Genomic DNA, 19,416 nt, shown 5'->3' on the forward strand with positions numbered 1-19,416 from the left:
CTTCCCTCGGGGCTGAGTCTTGCTTATTTGAAAAATGGAAAGATCCTGTAAGTGTTAAGTAAGGTGATGTACGTCAACTGGGGCGTGGCTAGGCACTCGGTGCTCACAAGATCCCCTGCCCCGGTCCCTTTGCAACCCACACCTTTTGTGGCTCTCCCCGACGCTGTCCCCGTCTGCTGGAATGTTCTGGAATGTGGCCAGAAACCACAACAGAGCTACGCTGCCCCCAGCCCACCCCAATAGCACACACGTTTTGGAGGCCGCCACACCTATCAGAGCGTTCCGGGCAGGGCGTGCTAGTTTCTAGCATCTCCCCGTGTGCGGAGGGCGGGTGCGTCTCTCGCTCCCAGCGACTCTGCCCCCACCCCCCGCCCACAGACCGGCGCCTGGGGCTGCTTCGATGAGTTTAACCGAATCAACGTGGAGGTGCTGTCGGTGGTGGCCCAGCAGATCCTGTCCATCCTGTCGGCCCTGGCCGCCAGCCTCCTCCGCTTCTACTTTGAAGGCTTTGAAATAAACCTGGTGTGGTCCTGTGGGATCTTCATCACCATGAATCCCGGTATGGGGTGTGGGCCACGGAGCCGCTGAGGCTCTGGGGGGGGAGTCTGCCCCCACCCCCTTCCAGGCCGGTGTGTTTAGCCAAGGGAGACGTGGCTAAAGACAACACAGTGTGAGACAAGGGTAAACACACGACTTTCTGGGAGAAAGGGAGGCAATGTTACGTCCTCCCTAAATGGATTGACGGCTGCTTGTGTGTGTATGTACGTCCCTGGTCCTCTGAGATGCTTCTCTGTCTTCTCCCAGTGGGCGAGCTCCCCGAGTTCTGGCCTTCCTGCCATCCCTTTCCCAGAAATAGGGAATCTCTCCCAACATGCAGACCCTCGTTTCCTGGGAACAGCTCCGGGGGAAGGGTCCGCGGGGAAAACAGGGAAGGGTTTAGGTGCCGAAAGAGTCTGAGAAACAGCGGTGATTTTCCGTCAGGACTGTCGTGAGTCACACACGGAGCTTGGACAGATGGGAAATTGTCAGCTTGTGATTGGAGTTTGAAACAGGGCCACGCGGAAAGGAGGGAAGGGGCCAGAGTTAGGAGAGCAGGGCCGGGGCCGAGGCGGGGGGCGGGGAGAGCATGTGGTCGGAGTTGGGGAGACTGTGGGGCATGCCAGGGTTGGGGAGGGTGGGGCTGAGTGGGGAGTAGTTTGGGCTCTTGAGAAATGGCGCTGTTTGGGGCGCCTGGGTGGCGCGGTCGGTTAAGCGTCCGACTTCAGCCAGGTCACGATCTCGCGCTCCGTGAGTTCGAGCCCCGCGTCGGGCTCTGGGCTGATGGCTCAGAGCCTGGAGCCTGTTTCTGATTCTGTGTCTCCCTCTCTCTCTGCCCCTCCCCTGTTCATGCTCTGTCTCTCTCTGTCTCAAAAAAAATAAATAAACGTTAAAAAAAATTTTTTTAAGAAATGGCGCTCTTTTCCAGGCTATGCCGGGCGCACAGAACTGCCTGATAACCTTAAATCCATGTTCCGCCCGATCGCCATGGTGGTGCCCGACTCTACTCTCATCGCGGAGATCACGCTCTTCGGGGAGGGCTTCGGCAACTGCAAGGTAGGCCGATGACGTCCTTTCGGAATTCTCTTCCTTCCCTTCTCGGGCTATTCCCTGGACGGAGGAGCGCCCCACCTTCCCAGTCAGCTTATCCTACGAGGAACGGAGGCTGTCGTCGGTAGGACGTGGGGGCGGGAGAGCTCGGAGGAGGGAGGTCTCCCCTCCGTGAAGCCCCTAGCCCACGTTGGGACCGGTCCCGAGATCTTCCCGCTAGAATTGTCCACAGAGCGCATCCCGGCCGCCTCAGGTGCCAGGGCCGGGCTTCCTGTATCTGTAACCGTCCCGCGTGAAGGAGAAGGGTTTCTGGGGTGCTCGATGCTCCCCCCCCCGCCCCGTTTCGGCTCCCCAGATCCTGGCCAAGAAGGTATACACGCTGTACTCGCTGGCCGTGCAGCAGCTGTCCAGACAGGACCATTACGACTTCGGCCTGCGCGCGCTCACCTCCCTCCTGCGCTATGCCGGCAAGAAGCGCCGTCTGCAGCCCGACCTGTCTGATGAAGAGGTGGGTCAGGGACACGGCCCCTGGGACTCAAGCTCCGCCGTCACGGGGCCCGTGCGCCCTCACCGAAGCTTTCCAGGTCCTGTCCCCGGTTGGGATCCCCGCCCCCCGCCCCCCCCCCCCGACTTCTGCTGTCCCCCGTGTGACCTGTCGTACTGCTGAACATGTGTTGTTCCCGCCCCTGAGCTTCGCCCCTGCGCCTCGCCCCCTGCGTCTCGCCCCTTTGGAGAGGAAGGGCCCGGTGAGAACCCAGGCCCTGGCTGCTCAGGCCCGAGGCTCCGTCTTTTCCCGCCCAGGTTTTGCTGCTCTCCATGCGAGACATGAACATTGCCAAGCTGACCTCGGCCGACGCGCCGCTCTTCAACGCCATCGTGCAAGATCTGTTCCCCAGCACGGAGCTGCCCGTCATTGACTACGGCAAGGTATCTGTCCCCCGGTCCTCCCTCACCCTCCCGTGTGAAGCGAATGTCTTTGTTCTGCCCTCCACTGGCCGTGACCTCCTGTGGGACGGTTGACCTGTCCGGGCTTCCTCATCTCCGGGACCGCTCAGACACTCGGCTCTCTTGCTTGCTTCAGCCCCCCCCCCCCCCGCCCTCCTGACTCGCTTCACGGAGCCCTCTGAGCCCTTCTATTTGCTCTGTGCCCAGCAGCGCCCCCTGCCTCGACTTGTCTCCTCACAGGGAGGTGGGGGGGCAGGGTGCTGAGAGGCGGCCAGGAGCTGCTGATGCGTGGAGCCATAGAATGGAAGGGGTGGGCCGGAGGGTTCTAGAAAGTACAGAGATCTCCTTCTCCTGGAACGATAGTTTAGATCCCCTGAGTGCTCCTTTCTACTGCAACCGCGACCATGCTGGATAGAAATACGTCTTTGTCGATGCATTGCTAAGCTGGCAAGAAAGACCATTTCCGGGACGAGGAGTGGGAGTAAATGTAGGGAGATAGTGCAACAACCTTACAAGGAAAGTGTCCTCGTTATTCCCGTTTAACAGGTGAGGAAACTGAGGCTCAGAGGGGCAACTTTCTCGGGTTCACGTAGCTGAAGCTGGGGCCCCAGGCAGGCTGGCCCGGAGCCCGGTCCCTCCACTCCACACTGGGTCCGTCCACGGCCAGAGTGCAGGGGGCCCCGGTGCCATATCTGCCGGGCTGAACGTGAGCCTCCAGGCACTGGGGACCCTGTGAGAGTCCCTTATAGGCCTCATCCTTTCTCCCTGCGTTTTGGCTTCCCTCAGCTGCGGGAGACCATCGAGCAGGAGACCCGCGATATGGGCCTGCAGGCCACGCCGTTCACGCTCACCAAGGTGATCCAGCTGTACGAGACCAAGAACTCCCGCCACTCGGCCATGATCGTGGGCGGCACGGGCAGCGGCAAGACGGCCTCGTGGCGGATTCTACAGTCCTCCCTGTCCTCCCTGTGCCGCGCCGGGGACCCCAACTTCAATATCGTTCGGGTGCGGAGTTGGGACAGCAAAGCCCCCGGTGGGCGGCCAGGGAGGGTTGGGGGCAGGAATGCACAGGGTCGGTGGGGGGGGGGGGGGGCGGTGCGGACCAGGAGGGCAGGGCTGGGGGAGATGAGAGAGAGCAGGGCGGGCCCAGAGCCCTGGATATAAAGGGGGCGGGTGGAAATAAGACGACGTCTTGGGGTGGTGCCTGCCGGCACCTCGACACCTCCTCCTGTGTCGCTTCCAGGAGTTCCCCCTGAACCCTAAGGCCTTGTCCTTGGGGGAGCTGTATGGGGAGTACGACCTCAACACTAATGAGTGGACAGACGGCATCTTGTCCAGTGTCATGCGGGCGGCGTGTGCAGGTGCCCAGAGGGTCACGGGGGTGGCGGGGGGGGACGGCAGGTGCCGGAGTCGCCCGAGGGGTTGGGCGGGGGGACCGGAAGGCTCACGTTTGGGAGACGACCGCGTGGGGCATGCTGAGTACAAGGGGGCTCGCGCCTGCCTCTCCGGGGACACGAGTGGGAAGGGAGGTCTGGGGAGAAAGTCCTGGCTTCCTGACCGTCCTCCTCCTACCAAGACGAGAAGCCCGATGAGAAGTGGATCCTTTTCGACGGCCCCGTGGACACGCTGTGGATCGAGAGCATGAACTCTGTCATGGACGATAACAAAGTCCTGACCCTCATCAACGGGGAGCGTATCGCGATGCCCGAACAGGTGCCGGCCCTGCGGAGCTGGGCACCCGGGGCAGGAGGCAGGGCTCGGTGGGGGGGAAGGGGCAACTCTGAGGGACCAGGAAGGGGGAGGATGCCTGGGTTCAGGGACACCCGTCTCCCACGGACGGTGGGAACAGCTGATAGGAAAGAAGTCCGTGCCGCCTTCGCCGACTGCCCGGGGTTACGTGTTCACCGGCTGTGAAGCCCACCCTTCTCCACCCACCCACCCACACAATGCAAGCGAGCCAGCGAGAGAGAGAGAGACAGAGACAGAGACAGAGAGGTTTTCCATAAGCTTAACCTTGAACGAGCTCTAAATTCTTTTAAAACGCAAGTCATTTGTAAGCCATAGGCCATCAATCACCCTGCCCCGCTCGGCGCTCGGACAGAGACACTTGGGGGCATCGAGTCCCGAGTGATTTCTCCTGATGGGAGTGGGGTGGCCGAAGGATGAAGCTCTGACCCAGCGTGTCCTCAGGTGTCGCTGCTGTTCGAGGTGGAGAACTTGGCCGTGGCCTCTCCCGCCACCGTGTCTCGCTGCGGGATGGTCTACACTGACTACGCTGACCTGGGCTGGAAGCCGTATGTTCAGTCCTGGCTGGAGAGGAGACCGAAGGTGTGCAGGGTGGGGTGAGGAGAGGGCGGGTAACCGGTGCGGCCTGCGGGACGTAGAGCGAGAGCCCTCTCTCGCGGACTCCAGGCTGAGGCCGAGCCCCTTCAGCGCATGTTCGAGAAGTTCATCGACAAGATGCTGACCTTCAAGAAGGATTATTGCAACGAGCTGGTGCCTCTCCCGGAATACAGTGGGATCATCTCCCTCTGTAAGCTGTACTCGGCCCTGGCCACGCCAGAGAATGGGGTGAGAGGGGGCGGCGGAGCGGGGTCCGGGCCGGGGGCCTCGTGACCTTGCGGGGCCGACTCCGGGGAACGGGGTGTCTGAGACGCGGTTTGTACACAGACCTGAGTGGAGCGGGGACCCCAGGGGGAGGAGACCTCACTGACCTCGCGCCCGTGCGTGGCTGTGTGTGCCTGTGCACCCGTGGTCGAATGCCAGACTCAGGCCTCTGACGGCTGATGGTACACAGTGAGGCGTCACTGGAATTTCCTACCCGTATTGGGGAGCCGAGGAGAGTTCGTTTTGTTCCTCATTTCTCCGTCCTTTCAAAAAACAGATATTAAGTTTTGGTCTACGGGAGGCCCTGGGCTGCTGTTCCTGCGGGAAGGAGCTCCCAGCCTAATCTGATGAGGGGGCTTTGGAAATTTTCACATTAATTGACGTTTAAGAGCAATGTCGTCCAGTTCAGAATTCTGGAGTAAGGACCAAAGTGGGATATCTGTCTGTTGAGCTTAAATCACCGCCTAGAAGTGGTTTGTATCGTTTTTGAAGACCTCACCACACAACCAAACCCTTGACATGAGGTCGTAGAACAGTGAGGACCTCTGGCAGGGTATGTCATTCCTGGCACAGCTGATACAAACTGAATCTGTGTGGATGGACTGGCACGGTGATGGATGGACGAAGGTCATCCATAAGGTGTCAGCCGCGCGGACGCCGAGGAGGGCTGGCCAGGTGGCGGGGCCCGGCGTCGCGTGCAGAGGCCTGGAGGGCGGGACGGTGGGACGCGTCGTGAGCTGGGACGAGCTGGACGGATAGGCCAAGGAGTCTGGACCGACTGTGATGGACGGCAGAGCTTCGGCATGGCTCCCCACCCACCTCTTGGGACTGAGGAGTGTTCGGTATTCCGGACGGGGTAGCCTCCTCTGTGTCCCCTTATCTGTCATCCTCGGAGTCTTCATTCAGAACCATCCTCAAGAGCTTTTCACGCACGGCCTGAGGCTGTTTCCACGGAGCCCGTTAGAGACCGGGCGAACCGTGGCGAGTTAGCCCCGTGTGCTCTGCACGCCCGGTTCCAGCAACAGTAGCTGCCACGTGCCCCCAGGGGTCTAAACGTGCTGTCTCTCGGGGCGCCTGGCTGACTCAGCCGGTGGAGCATGTGACCCTTGATCTTGGAGTCATGAACTCAGGGCACACACTGGGCCTAGAGCTTCCTTAAACAAAACAAAACAAAAGGGGCGCCTGGGTGGCTCAGTCGGTTAAGCGTCCGACTTTGGCTCAGGCCATGATCTCGTGTTTCTTGGGTTCAAGCCGCACGTCGGGCTCTGTGCTGACAGCTTGGAGCCTGGAGCCTGCTTTGGATTCTGTGTCTCCCTCTCTCTCTGCCCCTCCCCTGCTCATGCTCGCTCTCTCTCTCTCTCTTTCAAAAATAAACATTAAAAAAACCTTTTTTTAAAAACACACACAAAAAAACATGCTGTTTCTGCTATGAACTTGGTACATTTTAAATTTTGATTTAAAAAAATTTTTTTTTTAACGTTTATTTATTTTTGAGACAGAGAGAGACAGAGCATGAACGGGGGAGGGTCAGAGAGAGGGAGACACAGAATCCGAAACAGGCTCCGGGCTCTGAGCTGTCAGCACAAAGCCCGACGCGGGGCTCAAACTCACGGACCGCGAGATCGTGACCTGAGCCGAAGTCGGCCGCTCAACCGACTGAGCCACCCAGGCGCCCCAAATTTTGATTTTTAATTACACAAGGAACAGTTAACTCTGGTTTACTTTCTAAACATTAAAAATTTTCATATAGGGACACCTGGGTGGCTCAGTCGGTTAAGCACCCAACTCTTGGTCTCGGCTCAAGTCATGATCTCGCGGTTTGTGGTTTCGAACCCCACGTCAAGCTCTGCTACGGGTAGCTCAGAGTCTGCCTGGGATTCTCTCTCTCTCCCTCTCTCTCTCTGCCCCTCCCCTACTCATGTGTGCTCTCTCTCAAGATAAAGAAACTTTTTTTAATGTTTATTTATTCTTGAGAGATAGAGCATGAGCAGGGAGAGAGAGAGACACAGAACCTGAAGCAGGCTCCAGGCTCCAAGCTGTCAGCACAGAGCCCAACGCGGGGCTCGAACACACGAACGGTGAGATCATGACCTAAGCCAAAGTCGGACACTTAACCGACTAAGCCACCCAGGTGCCCCAAGATAAATAAACTTAAAAAAAAAATTTTTTTTTAATGTTTTATTTATTTTTGAGACAGAGACAGAGCACGAGCAGGGGAGGGGCAGAGAGAGAGGGAGACACAGAATCCGAAGCAGGTTCCGGGCTCTGAGCCATCAGCACAGAGCCCGACGCGGGGCTTGAGCTCACAAACCGTGAGATCATGACCTGAGCCGAAGTCGGATGCTTAACTGACTGAGCCACCCAGGTGCCCCTTTAAAATAAAAAATAAAAATTGGGACGCCTGGGTGGCTCAGTTGGTTGAGCATCCAACTTCAGCTCAGGTTGTGATCTCACAGCTCGTGAGTTTGAGCCCCGCATCAGGCTCTGAGCTGAGCCTGTTTCCGATTCTGTGTCTCCCTCTCCCTCTGCCCCTCCCCCGGCTCATACTCTATCTCTCTGAAAAATAAATAAACATTAAAAAAAATTTTATTTATTTTTTTTTAATTTTTTTTTCAACGTTTATTTATTTTTGGGACAGAGAGAGACAGAGCATGAACGGGGGAGGGGCAGAGAGAGACGGAGACACAGAATCGGAAACAGGCTCCAGGCTCTGAGCCATCAGCCCAGAGCCCGACGCGGGGCTCGAACTCACGGACCGCGAGATCGTGACCTGGCTGAAGTCGGACGCTTAACCGACTGCGCCACCCAGGCGCCCCTAAAAAAAATTTTAAATAAGTAAAAATAAAAATTTTCATATTAAGCTAGAGACCTTTTTGATCATCTCTGTCCTCGCAGTCCTGGTCTGCAACCCCCTCTAGATGAGTAACTACTGTGGAATGTGTGCACATATCATTTCGGACCTTTCCAATACATATTGACATACAGGCCTGTAGGCAGTCGTAGAAAATGTGATATTTAAAAAACATATAGGGGCACCTGGGTGGCTCAGTCGGTTAAGCATCTGACTTCAGCTCAGGTCACGATCTCACGGTTCGTGGGTTCGAGCCCCGCGTCGGGCTCTGGGCTGACCGCTCGGAGCCTGGAGCCCGCTTCCGATTCTGTGTCTCCCCCTCTCTCTCTGCCCCTCCCCCAGTTGTGCTCTGTCTCTCAAAAATAAATAAATGTAAAAAAAAATTTTTTTTAATAAAAAATAAAAAACATATCCCGTTATACACCTCATGTACACATACAGCAATATGGGTTTGAGTTCTGTATCGGTATCCGTAGATTGATTTTATTGCTTTAAGCCTTGCACGCTGTTCCACTGTAGAACATGGCATTTTCTTTTTTCATCCCTCTACTGGTGGACATTTAGGTCATCTCGTTTTTTGCAATTTACAGACAAGTTGCCACGACACCCCGGGCCCCGGGTCCTAGGGCACCTGTGGCGACTTCTTCAGGGCAGACGTGGTGTGGCCACGCCACTGCTGTGCCTTTATGACACAGCAGCAAAGAGCGTCAGGGCAGCTGCCGACTTACTAGAACTTTCAGGTTCATCTGAACGCTTTAGGTTTAGGTATACCTACAACCACACGGTGTCTCCAAATAAAACCAGGAAGGGAGGAAAACTCTAAGCTTTGGCTGCGATTTGCCACAATAGATCCCCCTCCTTTTCTTATGGGTGGAGACCGAGTCCCTTCTCCTGTTCCATCCAGGTGAACCCAGCCGACGGCGAAAACTACGCGACCATGGTAGAGCTGACCTTCGTGTTCAGCATGATCTGGTCCGTGTGTGCCTCCGTGGACGAAGTGGGTCGCGAGAAGATCGACAGCTACCTCCGAGAGATTGAGGGCTCCTTTCCCAATAAGGCGAGGACGCTCAGACCCAGCCGTGCGACGTTTCCTGTTTCTCTAGCACCCACGAGGTTCCCTACGCCAGGCTCTGCTTGAGTTTCAGCCGTGCCAACCCGGCCCTCTTTCTTTCACCCAGCGGGCCGTGCAAACTCCCGGCCGGCCGGGGACAGCTGGAGAAGGCTCTGGTGGCCTCACACGTGTTCCCTCCTTAGGACACGGTGTACGAGTACTTTGTGGACCCCAAGATGCGAAGCTGGACGTCGTTTGAGGAAAAGCTCCCTAAGACTTGGCGTTACCCCCCAAAGTGAGAGCGGGGCCTGTGGGGGGTCGGGCTTGGGGCTGTGGTTGGTGGGAGATGTGGGCAGAGAGCCGGGGCCTCGAGGCAGATGTGCGCTGCAGAGGAGGGGGGCTGGCTCCCAGAGGAGGCGGCTCTGGAACGCCGGAAGCAGGACGCCCGGCCTCCGGGCCCCTCAGGAGGCAGGGTTGGTGACGTCTGAGGGAGATAAATGTCAGGAGGCGGGAGGAAGCGGGCGTTTGAAAGGAGGTGGCCAGGCCCCTTGGACAGGGTTCGCTTTCCTCCCTAGTTCCCCCTTCTACAAGATCATGGTGCCCACGGTTGACACTGTTCGCTACAACTACCTGGTGAGCGCCTTGGTGGCCAACCAGAATCCCACCCTGCTGGTGGGTCCCGTGGGGACCGGCAAGACGTCCATCGCCCAGAGCGTCCTGCAGTCCTTGCCTTCCAGCCAGTGGTCTGTGCTCACCGTCAACATGTCTGCACAGGTGCGTCGTGGCGCCCAGGCCCTCCCTGCCTTCCGCGCCCTCCCTCGGGATCCAAGTGCCTGACGACGCTCCTCCCGAACCCCGAGTTTCTCCCGGGAGACCCAAGCATTCACCCCGTACCCCTCCCACCAGACCACGTCCAATAACGTGCAGAGCATCATCGAGAGCAGAGTGGAGAAGCGAACCAAGGGGGTCTATGTGCCGCTTGGGGGCAAAAGCATGGTCACCTTCATGGATGACCTCAACATGCCGGCGAAGGACGTGTTTGGGTCCCAGCCCCCCCTGGAGCTGATCCGTCTCTGGCTTGACTACGGCTTCTGGTACGATCGCACGAAGCAGACCATCAAGTACATCCGAGTAAGCATCCGGGAGATGGGGAGACTCCTGTGATCCTATATTCCTCTCCACACGGGTGGGGCCGGCCGCCTCCGGCCCCAGACTCAATTATCTCCGGCTCCTCAATGATCAGTCCCTGTTGCGAACTCTCCTCGGTGACTCTGCCCCGTGCTCTGTGGCCAAAGGGTCCTGTCCTCCACCTCCACGCCTTCCCCACGCTCACGTGACTCCCCTGCTGCCATCCAGGGTGTCCCTGACTCGGGTCCCGCCTCCCCACGTCCCCGTACGGAGCACCCCCAGGCAGTCTGCACCCACAGGATTCTGAGCATCTTGTTTCTTTTTTCCAAATCCACGGGCAGCAGCCCTCCCATCCCTCCCACCGGGGTGGGGGGGGGGGTCCGTCTGTCTGGCACTCAGGGTCAGAAGCTCTCCTGACGGCTAGTGTATTCTTGTGTTTCTGGGAAAGAACACGCATGCACACACACATACACGCTGAAAAAAGAGGGGCAAAAAAAAAACCAAAACGAAGTCTAGAAAACATAGTCAAACTTTTAAAAAAAATATTTTTTAATGTTTATTTTTGAGACAGAGAGAGACAGAACGTGAGCAGGGGAGGGGCAGAGAGAGAGGGAGACCCAGAATCCGAACCAGGCTCTGGGCTCTGAGCTGTCAGCACAGAGCCTGACGTGGGGCTCGAACCCACGAACCGTGAGATCGTGACCCGAGCCGAAGTCAGACGCTTAACTGAGTACGCCACTCAGGTGCCCTGTAGTCAAACGTTTTTTAAGTTACTTCCATTTTCTGTTTTTGGTACGTGGATTATAATGAAATTAAAACAAATACGTCACTTTAATAATTCCAAACAAACTGTCCCTAATCCCTTCCTTCCCTTTACCTGCCCTGTTCCCTGTCTGTTCCCTGTCTGCTGTCCTGGCCCCTCTCCTCTCCCCTTACTGCCCTCATCCGGCTCCTCTGACATCCTCCATATTCCTGTGCCCTGTGTTGCCCCTTTCCTGCCGGTCTCTGCTCTCCAGGACATGTTCCTGATGGCTGCCATGGGCCCTCCCGGGGGCGGACGGACCATCATCTCCCCCAGACTGCAAAGCCGCTTCAACGTCATCAACATGACCTTCCCCACAGTGAGGGCGCGATGGGGGCCCGGGGAGGGGGGGCCGTAAGGGGCAAGCCATCCGTGTCCCAGAGAACCAGGGGGCAGATCCAGGAGGGGTGGGGGGACCTCCGAGCGGAGGCGTGCACAGGGAGCAGTAACATGGTGGGGGGCTGCTGTTTGTGGGAGCCCTTGCTTCTCCTGAGCCAGAAGAGTGTGGCTGGCCATCTCTGGCCTGTGCAGCCTTGTGGTCCTGGGGGAGGCGGACTCAGGGGCCCCAAAGACGCTAAGGAACGCCAGGGTTCGCGGAGGTGAGTGAGGCCTCCGGGGCACCCCAGAAGCCTCAGTCATCAAGATACATAACATTCGAATGCAACATTAAAATAGTCAAAGCCAAAAATTCGTGGTGAACAAACACCACAATGTTAAATAAATCCGAGACCGGTGGTTGCTAAGGGATCTCAGAGCCTGAGGCAAAAGGAAACTGCAACAGTCCTGACCCCATCTTTATTTAAAATGTGCGTATTTGTTCACCATGGATATTTTGCATTAACTTCAATTTTTCTTCCTTAATTTTAATTTTTATTTTTATTTTATTTATTTATTTTTTATAATTTTTTTTTAACGTTTATTTATTTTTGAGACAGAGAGAGACAGAGCATGAACGGGGGAGGGGCAGAGAGAGAGGGAGACACAGAATGGGAAGCGGGCTCCAGGCTCTGAGTCATCAGCCCAGAGCCCGACGCGGGGCTCGAACTCACGGACGGCGAGATCGTGACCTGAGCTGAAGTCGGATGCTTAACCGACTGAGCCACCCAGGCGCCCCTCTTCCTTAATTTTTAAATGTTTGTTTACTTTTGAGAGAGAGGGGGAGAGGGGGAGAAGAGAGAGGGAGAGGGAGACTCCCAAGCAGGCTGTGTGCTGACAGCACGGAGCCGGACGCCGGCCTCGATCCCACAAACCAGGAGATTGTGACCTGAGGCGAAACCAAGAGTCAGATGCTTAACTGACTGAGCCACCCGGGTGCCCCTGAATTTGACTTTTTTTTTTTTTTAATTTTTTTTTAACGTTTATTTATTTTTGAGACAGAGAGAGACAGAGTGTGAACGGGGGAGGGTCAGAGAGGGAGACACAGAATCTGAAACAGGCTCCAGGCTCTGAGCTGTCAGCACAGAGCCCGACGCGGGGCTCGAACTCACGGACCGCGAGATCATGACCTGAGCCGAAGTCGGCCGCTTAACCGACGGAGCCACCCAGGCACCCCTGAATTTGACTTTTAAGTACTGCATCGAGATGTTATTTCTCTTGATTTTGTGGGCTTTGCGCCCCTTTATGTTCGGCCCCCCGGGATGAGTACTTAACTCCCCTCGCCGGGGTCCGGGCCCTGGCGGCCAGGCCGGGAGCCTGCGGGAGTGAGCGTGAGGGCCTGTTCCCAGGAGTCCCAGATCATCCGGATATTCGGCACCATGATCAATCAGAAGCTTCAGGACTTCGAGGAAGAGGTGAAGCCCATCGGCAACGTGGTGACCGAGGCCACGCTGGACATGTACTACACGGTGGTACAGCGCTTCCTGCCCACGCCCGCCAAGATCCATTACCTCTTCAACCTGCGGGACATCTCCAAGGTGAAGCTCCCTCGCCGGGAACGGCTTTCTCGGCTTTCCTCTCAACGCTTGGGACGGGGTCTCTTCCCTCCCGCCATCCCACCGCCCCGCCTCTTCCCCAGGTGTTCCAGGGCATGCTTCGGGCCAACAAGGACTTTCACGACACCAAGTCCAGCATCACACGACTCTGGATCCATGAGTGTTTCAGGTGCGACGCCCGTGCCACCACCCGCCCAGGGGGCCCCCCCTCCTCCGTATGCCCCGCCCCCACCCCACCCGCCCAGGGGCCCCCCTCCTCCGTATGCCCCGCCCCCACCCCACCCGCCCAGGGGGCCCCCCCTCCTCCGTATGCCCCAGCCTCACCGCACTCCCTCCCGACAGAGTCTTCTCTGACCGGCTGGTGGATGCTGCAGACCTGGAGGCCTTCGTGGGCATCATCAGCGACAAACTTGGTTCCTTCTTTGACCTCACGTTGCATAATCTTTGTCCCAACAAACGTCCTCCCGTCTTTGGTGAGCTGGCGCCCCCCGCCGCGGGCTGCGGGTGTTGGGAGGCCCCCCGGGGGGAGGGCTGGGGCATGGGGTCCCTGGGGGAGCCTGGCCACGACCGGGCCGTGGAGATCTGAGCCCGCTTCCCGCGGCCCAGGGGACTTCATGCGGGAGCCCAAGGTGTACGAGGACCTGACAGACCTGGCTGCGCTGAAGGCGGCCATGGAGACGGCCCTCAGGGAGTACAACCTGTCCCCCGCCGTCGTCCCCATGCAGCTGGTACTCTTCCGGGAGGCTATCGAACACAGTGAGCACTTCCTCCGCCCGGCCCGGCCCGCGCCCCAGCTCCCGGCGTGGGCTCTTCCCGAGCGAGTCCCGGAAGCTGCTTTCCTTTCTGGCCCCAGGTGGCCAGTGGCGACGGTGGGGCTCTTCCTCGACGACGAGGATGTGGTGTCGGGCAGACAGGGCCGCGCTCGCGGTGGACTGGCTGCCTCGGCCTCAGGCACCGGCCGCTCCCCCCGCTTCGCGGTCCCAGTACTTCAGTTTCGGGCACCCCGGTCTCTAGGTCTCTAGTGTAGGGCCCGACGGTCCCCCGGGGTGTCCCAGAGGCCTCACCGCCCTCGTCTCCCACCCCCCAGTCACACGGATCGTGCGGGTCATCGGACAGCCTCGGGGCAACATGCTGTTGGTGGGCATTGGGGGCAGCGGGCGCCAGAGTCTGGCCCGCTTGGCCTCTTCCATCTGTGAGTACGCCACCTTCCAGATCGAGGTCAGCAAACACTACCGAAGGCAGGAGTTCCGAGAAGGTAGGCGTGAGAGATCCCCTGGTGACCGGGGAGCGGAGAGGCGGAAGCCGGTAGCCAGCCGTGCCAGGAGCGTGGGGGGGCGTGCTGGGCTCGGGTCGCAGGCTGGGGGCGGGTTCCCACCTCTCAGAGGGGGGGACACGGGACGGGATGGTGAGTCTGAAGTCCGTCTGTCCCCCCTCCCTCCTGCCCTCTTCTGGCCCAGATATCAAGCGTCTATACCGCCAGGCGGGGGTAGAGCTCAAGCCCACGTCCTTCCTCTTCGTGGACACCCAGATTGCGGATGAGTCGTTCCTGGAGGACATCAACAACATCCTGAGCTCGGGCGAGGTCCCCAATCTCTACAAGACTGATGAATTTGAAGAGGTGCGAACCCTTCCCTACCCTCCACCAGCTTGAAGAAGCACAGATCCCAGAACGTGCTCCCTCGGGGCCCTCTGTCCGTCCCTCCCCCGCGTCGGGGGCGAGAGCCGCTCCTCCTCCGTCACCCCCAAGTGGCTTTAAAAGCCGCACCCCGTCCCGTCCGCCCAGCCTCGACCCCCCACCCCTCCGACTCTGCCTCGGGAACTGTGGCTCCCCCAAGCGCGCGTGGCTTCCGTGCAGATCCAGACGCTCATCTCGGAGCAGGCCAAGGCCGAGCAGGTGCCCCGGTCCTCCGACAGCCTCTTCGCCTACCTCATTGAGCGCGTGCGCGACAACCTGCACATCGTTCTCTGCCTCAGCCCCGTGGGCAACTCCTTCAGGTGAGTCCGGGGACAGCCTCTCCCTGCCTGTCTGTCCTGACCCCCCCCCCCCCGCCTTCCCCCGCACCCTCTGGGGTCCTGAATAGCCCGCTCTCCCGCCCTGCCCGCCCTAGACCTCGGCTGCTTTCAGGTTATTCCTGCTGCTACATGGGAGTTGTCTGCTCCCTTGTGCTGTGATTGCATTGTTTCGTTGTCACTTTGTTTTGTTTTAACATTAAAGAAAAAAAAATTTAATGTTTGTTTATTTTTGAGAGAGACAAAGACAGGGCATGAGCGGGGGAGGGACAGAGAGCGAGGGAGACACCGAATCCAAAGCAGGCTCCAGGCTCTGAGCCGTCAGCACAGAGCCAGACGCGGGGCTTGATTCCACCAACCATTGAGATCGTAACCTGAGCCAAAGTTGGCCGCCCAACCGACTGAGCCACCCAGGCGCCCCGTTGTTCCCATTTTATTTTTTATTTTTTTTTTCAACGTTTATTTATTTTTGGGACAGAGAGAGACAGAGCATGAACGGGGGAGGGGCAGAGAGAGAGGGAGACACAGAATCGGAAACAGGCTCCAGGCTCTGAGCCATCAGCCCAGAGCCCGACGCGGGGCTCGAACTCACGGACCGCGAGATCGTGACCTGGCTGAAGTCGGACGCTTAACCGACTGCGCCACCCAGGCGCCCCCCCGTTGTTCCCATTTTAGAGATGAGGAAAGTGATGTTCCCTTGCTCAAGGTCCACAGCTGGGTATGAACCAGGCCGTCTGTCCCTAAATGCTACACTGAGCCAGCTCTGAGGGGAGCCGGACCTGGACGGGTGGTGGGGGGACACAGGAGCATGAGGAGGGGACACGTGGGTTTCTGGAAAGCGCCCCGACCCGTGAGGGAGCCAGGAGCCGGAGGCTGCCTCTCTGGATGGGACTGACCTCTTCTCAAAACCTGTCGCCAGGAACTGGATCCGCCAGTACCCGGCCCTGGTGAACTGCACCACCATCAACTGGTTCTCAGAGTGGCCCCACGAGGCCCTGCTGGAGGTGGCCGAGAAGTACCTCCAAGGAGTGGACCTGGGCACAGAGGAGAATGTGAGGCCCTCCCCACACGCCCAGCCCCGACCTCCCTCCCGTGTCCCTTCTCTATGTGCCTTCACTGTCCGTCTTGTATCCTTTCCCGTGGGCCTCAGATCCACAGGAAGGTGGCCAAGATCTTTGTCACCATGCACTGGTCTGTGGGGCAGTACTCCCAGAAGATGTTGCTGGAGCTGCGGAGATACAACTATGTCACACCCACCAACTACCTGGAGCTCGTGTCGGGATATAAGAAGTATGGAGAAGAGTGGGGGAGGGCGGGGAGGGCCAGGGAGCTTGGTAGCTTTTGAGGGTGATGGGCCGAATGATGTAATGGGAAAGATCCAGGAGCCAGCACCCCCCTCCCCCGGGGCTGGCTCCACGACCCAGGTGCTGACCCTGGAAGGCAGGGATGTGGGGTGGGGGTCTCCTCCTGTGCAGGGAGTTAACAAAAGAGAGACGGGGTTCCCTGGGTGCAGGGCCATTTCCAGAGCTGTCTGGCCTCGCCTCTCCCCTACACCCTCTCTGTCCTTATTTCTGGAACGATGTGTCTTTTTCCAACCTCGGTACAATGGGGACATCGCCGTATATACCAATGATATGTGTGTCAGCCCTGAATGTTTTCTAGACTTTCTACCGCCCTCAAGAATGATATATTCATTTATTAAGTCATATTGAGTATCTTTTTATGTACCCAACGCAATACTAGTTTGCCTTGAAAGATGTAAAAGAAATGTAAAAAAAAGGCTTCCCTTATTTATTAGATTCAGTGTTTTGATCAAGGTGAAGGACAAGCCATTTGTGAAAAGAGCGGTCATCCTCATTCATTCATTCATTCGTTTATTCCTTCAACAAGTATTTTTTTTTTAATGTTTATTTTTGAGACAGAGAGAGACAGAGTGCAAGTGGGGGAGGGGCAGAGAGAGAGGGAGACACAGAATCTGAAACAGGCTCCAGGCTCTGAGCTGTCGGCACAGAGCCCGACGCGGGGCTCGAACCCACGGACCGTGAGATCATGACCTGAGCTGAAGTCGGACGCTCAACCGACTGAGCCACCCGGGCGCCCCTCAATACGTATTTTTGAGCATCTGCCACATGGCACTCACTGTTCTAGGCACTTGCAGTGGTTGGCAAAGTCAAGTCCTGGCCTTCCCTTGGCGCCCAGGCTTCCAGCCTGTTTACTGTTTGCCCAGACATTATGCTAAACCTTTGATGCACATTTCCTCGCTCGGTCCAGAAAATAATCTTGCACAGATGCTATATATATATATATATATATTTTTTTTTTTTGGTCTGTATAACGTTCAAAACTTTTTGAGTAAGCTGCTAACATCTAAAATGGGAGGCTTAGAAAAATCCGGATTTCCAGGTTTTCTTTAAAAATGAGACATTTTGGGGCACCTGGGTGGTTCCGTTGGTTGAGGGTGCGACTCGATTTTGGCTCAAGTCACGATCTCATGGTTCAAGAGATCGAGCCCTGAGTCGGGCTCTGTGCTGACAGCATGGAGCCTGCTTGGGATTCTCCCTCCCTCTCTCTTTCTCTCTCTCCCTTCTCTCTCTCTCCCCCCGTCCCCTGCTGGTACACGCGCGCTGTCTCTCTCTCTCAAAATAAATTTAAAAAAAAATCATGCACTGTGGCAATACGGAGCCCGCATTCCTTCCCACGTGAGGAAACCAGGGTGGAGATGGGTGAGAGGTGGTCACCCACTTGGGACAGGCTTGTGTCGTCTGGTTCACCGCAGCCCCCTGCTTGCTGTGCACGGGGTTGGGGGGGGGCAGTGGGAGAGCCTCAAGTAGGGACACGGCGATGACAACAGTGTCTAACAAGCTGCTTTGACAGTGGTGCGTGGAATAAATCAGAGGGATGAGGGTCTGGAAGCAGGAAAGCCAGCTGGGAAGCTGTTAGCAGGGATTCAGGCAGGAAATGCTAAAAACCTGACTGTGGTGTCGGTGGTAACAGGCGGGAAGGGGGGGGGTGCCCAGCCTCCCCAGGCACCTTACCCTACTCTGCGCCCCAGGTTGCTGGGAGAGAAGCGGCAGGAGCTGCTGGGCCAGGCCAACAAGCTGCGGACAGGATTGTTTAAGATCGATGAGACCAGGGAGAAGGTGGAGGTGATGTCCCTGGAGCTGGAGGAGGCCAAGAAGAAGGTGGCTGAGTTCCAGAAGCAGTGTGAGGAGTACCTGGTCATCATTGTGCAGCAGAAGCGGGAAGCAGATGAGCAGCAGAAGGTGGGGGGCGGGGTGTCCCTGTGCCCTGGTTCTGCCCCCCACGCACCCCACCACTAGTGACCAGGGGGCAGGGGCTGCCCCGGGCACCGTCAGCGACCGTGTCAGGGGACGCGGTGCCCCTCGCATCTTCTTTAACCTTATCTCTGATCACTATCGCTATCCTGACACTGGCTCCCTACTCTCGCCCAGGGCGAAGACAAAACCCTGCCCCCTGTGCTTCCCTAGGCCGTGACAGCCAATAGTGAGAAGATCGCAATCGAGGAAGTCAAGTGCCAGGCACTGGCCGACAATGCCCAGAAGGATCTAGAAGAGGCGTTGCCAGCCCTGGAAGAAGCCATGCGGGTACGAAGGCCCAGGGAAGGGAATGGGACCAGCCTTCTGTGTCCTTGAAGTCCCTGGGGACGTGGGAGGAAGAGGGCGTCTCGGTGGGGTCCCGTCTCCCCCCTTCAAGCGCCTGTCCCGCCCCCTGAGTTGCACGGCCCTGCTCCCTGAGCGAGTCCCTTTGCCCAGGCTCTGGAGTCTCTGAACAAGAAGGACATAGGAGAGATCAAGTCTTACGGACGCCCCCCCGCCCAAGTGGAGATGGTCATGCAGGCAGTCATGATTCTTCGAGGCAACGAGCCCACCTGGGCGGAGGCCAAGAGGCAGCTAGGTAAGCTAGAGACCCAAGGCGCCCTCAGCCCCAGTTCGCCCCGTGCCTCTTAATCGTCTGCCGTGCGCCAGGAGCTCGGAGAGGCGGAGACGAACGAGGCATCGTACCGACGCTCCAGGGCAGGTGGAGCCTCGTACGAAAGAGGAGACGTAAAGATCAGTCAAGATTCTTTGGCTGTCGGGAACAGAAAACAGCTCCCCTTCATTTAAGCAATAAAATAAAATAAAATAAAATAAAATAAAATAAAATAAAATAAAATAAAATAATAAAATATAAAATCAAAATAAATAGAAGATATGGGACCATATCCCAGAATCCAAAGAAAGGCAGGAATACCTCTGGGGCCCTCAAAAGCATGAGAGTCAGAAAATGCGAAACAAGGGTCTTTGTGTTTCGTTCTCGTGGTTTTCGCGGCTTTGCGCTCCCTTGGCGGAATAAAGTCTGCGGGCTGTAGTTCAGCGACCCCTGCCCTGACGAGAATGTGCAAAGAGTGGGGAAGTAATGATGTGTGTGTGTTGGGGCAGGGACTTTGGCCCAGGGCGTCCGAGGTAGGTGGCTGGTGGGAGATGGGGCTGGGAAGACTGTAGGG

At 57.5% G+C, this 19,416-nt stretch overlaps 1 protein-coding gene across 1 annotated transcript in view; it reads left to right on the top strand.

Moving 5' to 3' along the window:
• Positions 1-19,416, top strand: part of DNAH2 (dynein axonemal heavy chain 2) — a 94,295-nt gene that overhangs the window by 50,566 nt on the left and 24,313 nt on the right. Inside the window, 26 exon segments of the mRNA XM_045487332.1 lie at positions 379-559; positions 1,466-1,593; positions 1,943-2,095; positions 2,389-2,514; positions 3,319-3,537; positions 3,776-3,893; positions 4,109-4,245; positions 4,723-4,860; positions 4,945-5,103; positions 8,895-9,047; positions 9,245-9,336; positions 9,617-9,815; positions 9,948-10,172; positions 11,186-11,290; positions 12,696-12,884; positions 12,986-13,071; positions 13,245-13,375; positions 13,509-13,658; positions 13,990-14,157; positions 14,360-14,520; positions 14,758-14,897; positions 15,832-15,964; positions 16,063-16,202; positions 17,965-18,175; positions 18,401-18,517; positions 18,686-18,827. Coding sequence (XP_045343288.1) covers positions 379-559; positions 1,466-1,593; positions 1,943-2,095; positions 2,389-2,514; positions 3,319-3,537; positions 3,776-3,893; positions 4,109-4,245; positions 4,723-4,860; positions 4,945-5,103; positions 8,895-9,047; positions 9,245-9,336; positions 9,617-9,815; positions 9,948-10,172; positions 11,186-11,290; positions 12,696-12,884; positions 12,986-13,071; positions 13,245-13,375; positions 13,509-13,658; positions 13,990-14,157; positions 14,360-14,520; positions 14,758-14,897; positions 15,832-15,964; positions 16,063-16,202; positions 17,965-18,175; positions 18,401-18,517; positions 18,686-18,827 — 3,901 coding nt within the window.

The sequence above is a fragment of the Leopardus geoffroyi genome, chromosome E1 (genome assembly GCF_018350155.1).
Source record: "Leopardus geoffroyi isolate Oge1 chromosome E1, O.geoffroyi_Oge1_pat1.0, whole genome shotgun sequence".
NCBI classification, from domain to species: Eukaryota; Metazoa; Chordata; class Mammalia; order Carnivora; family Felidae; genus Leopardus; species Leopardus geoffroyi.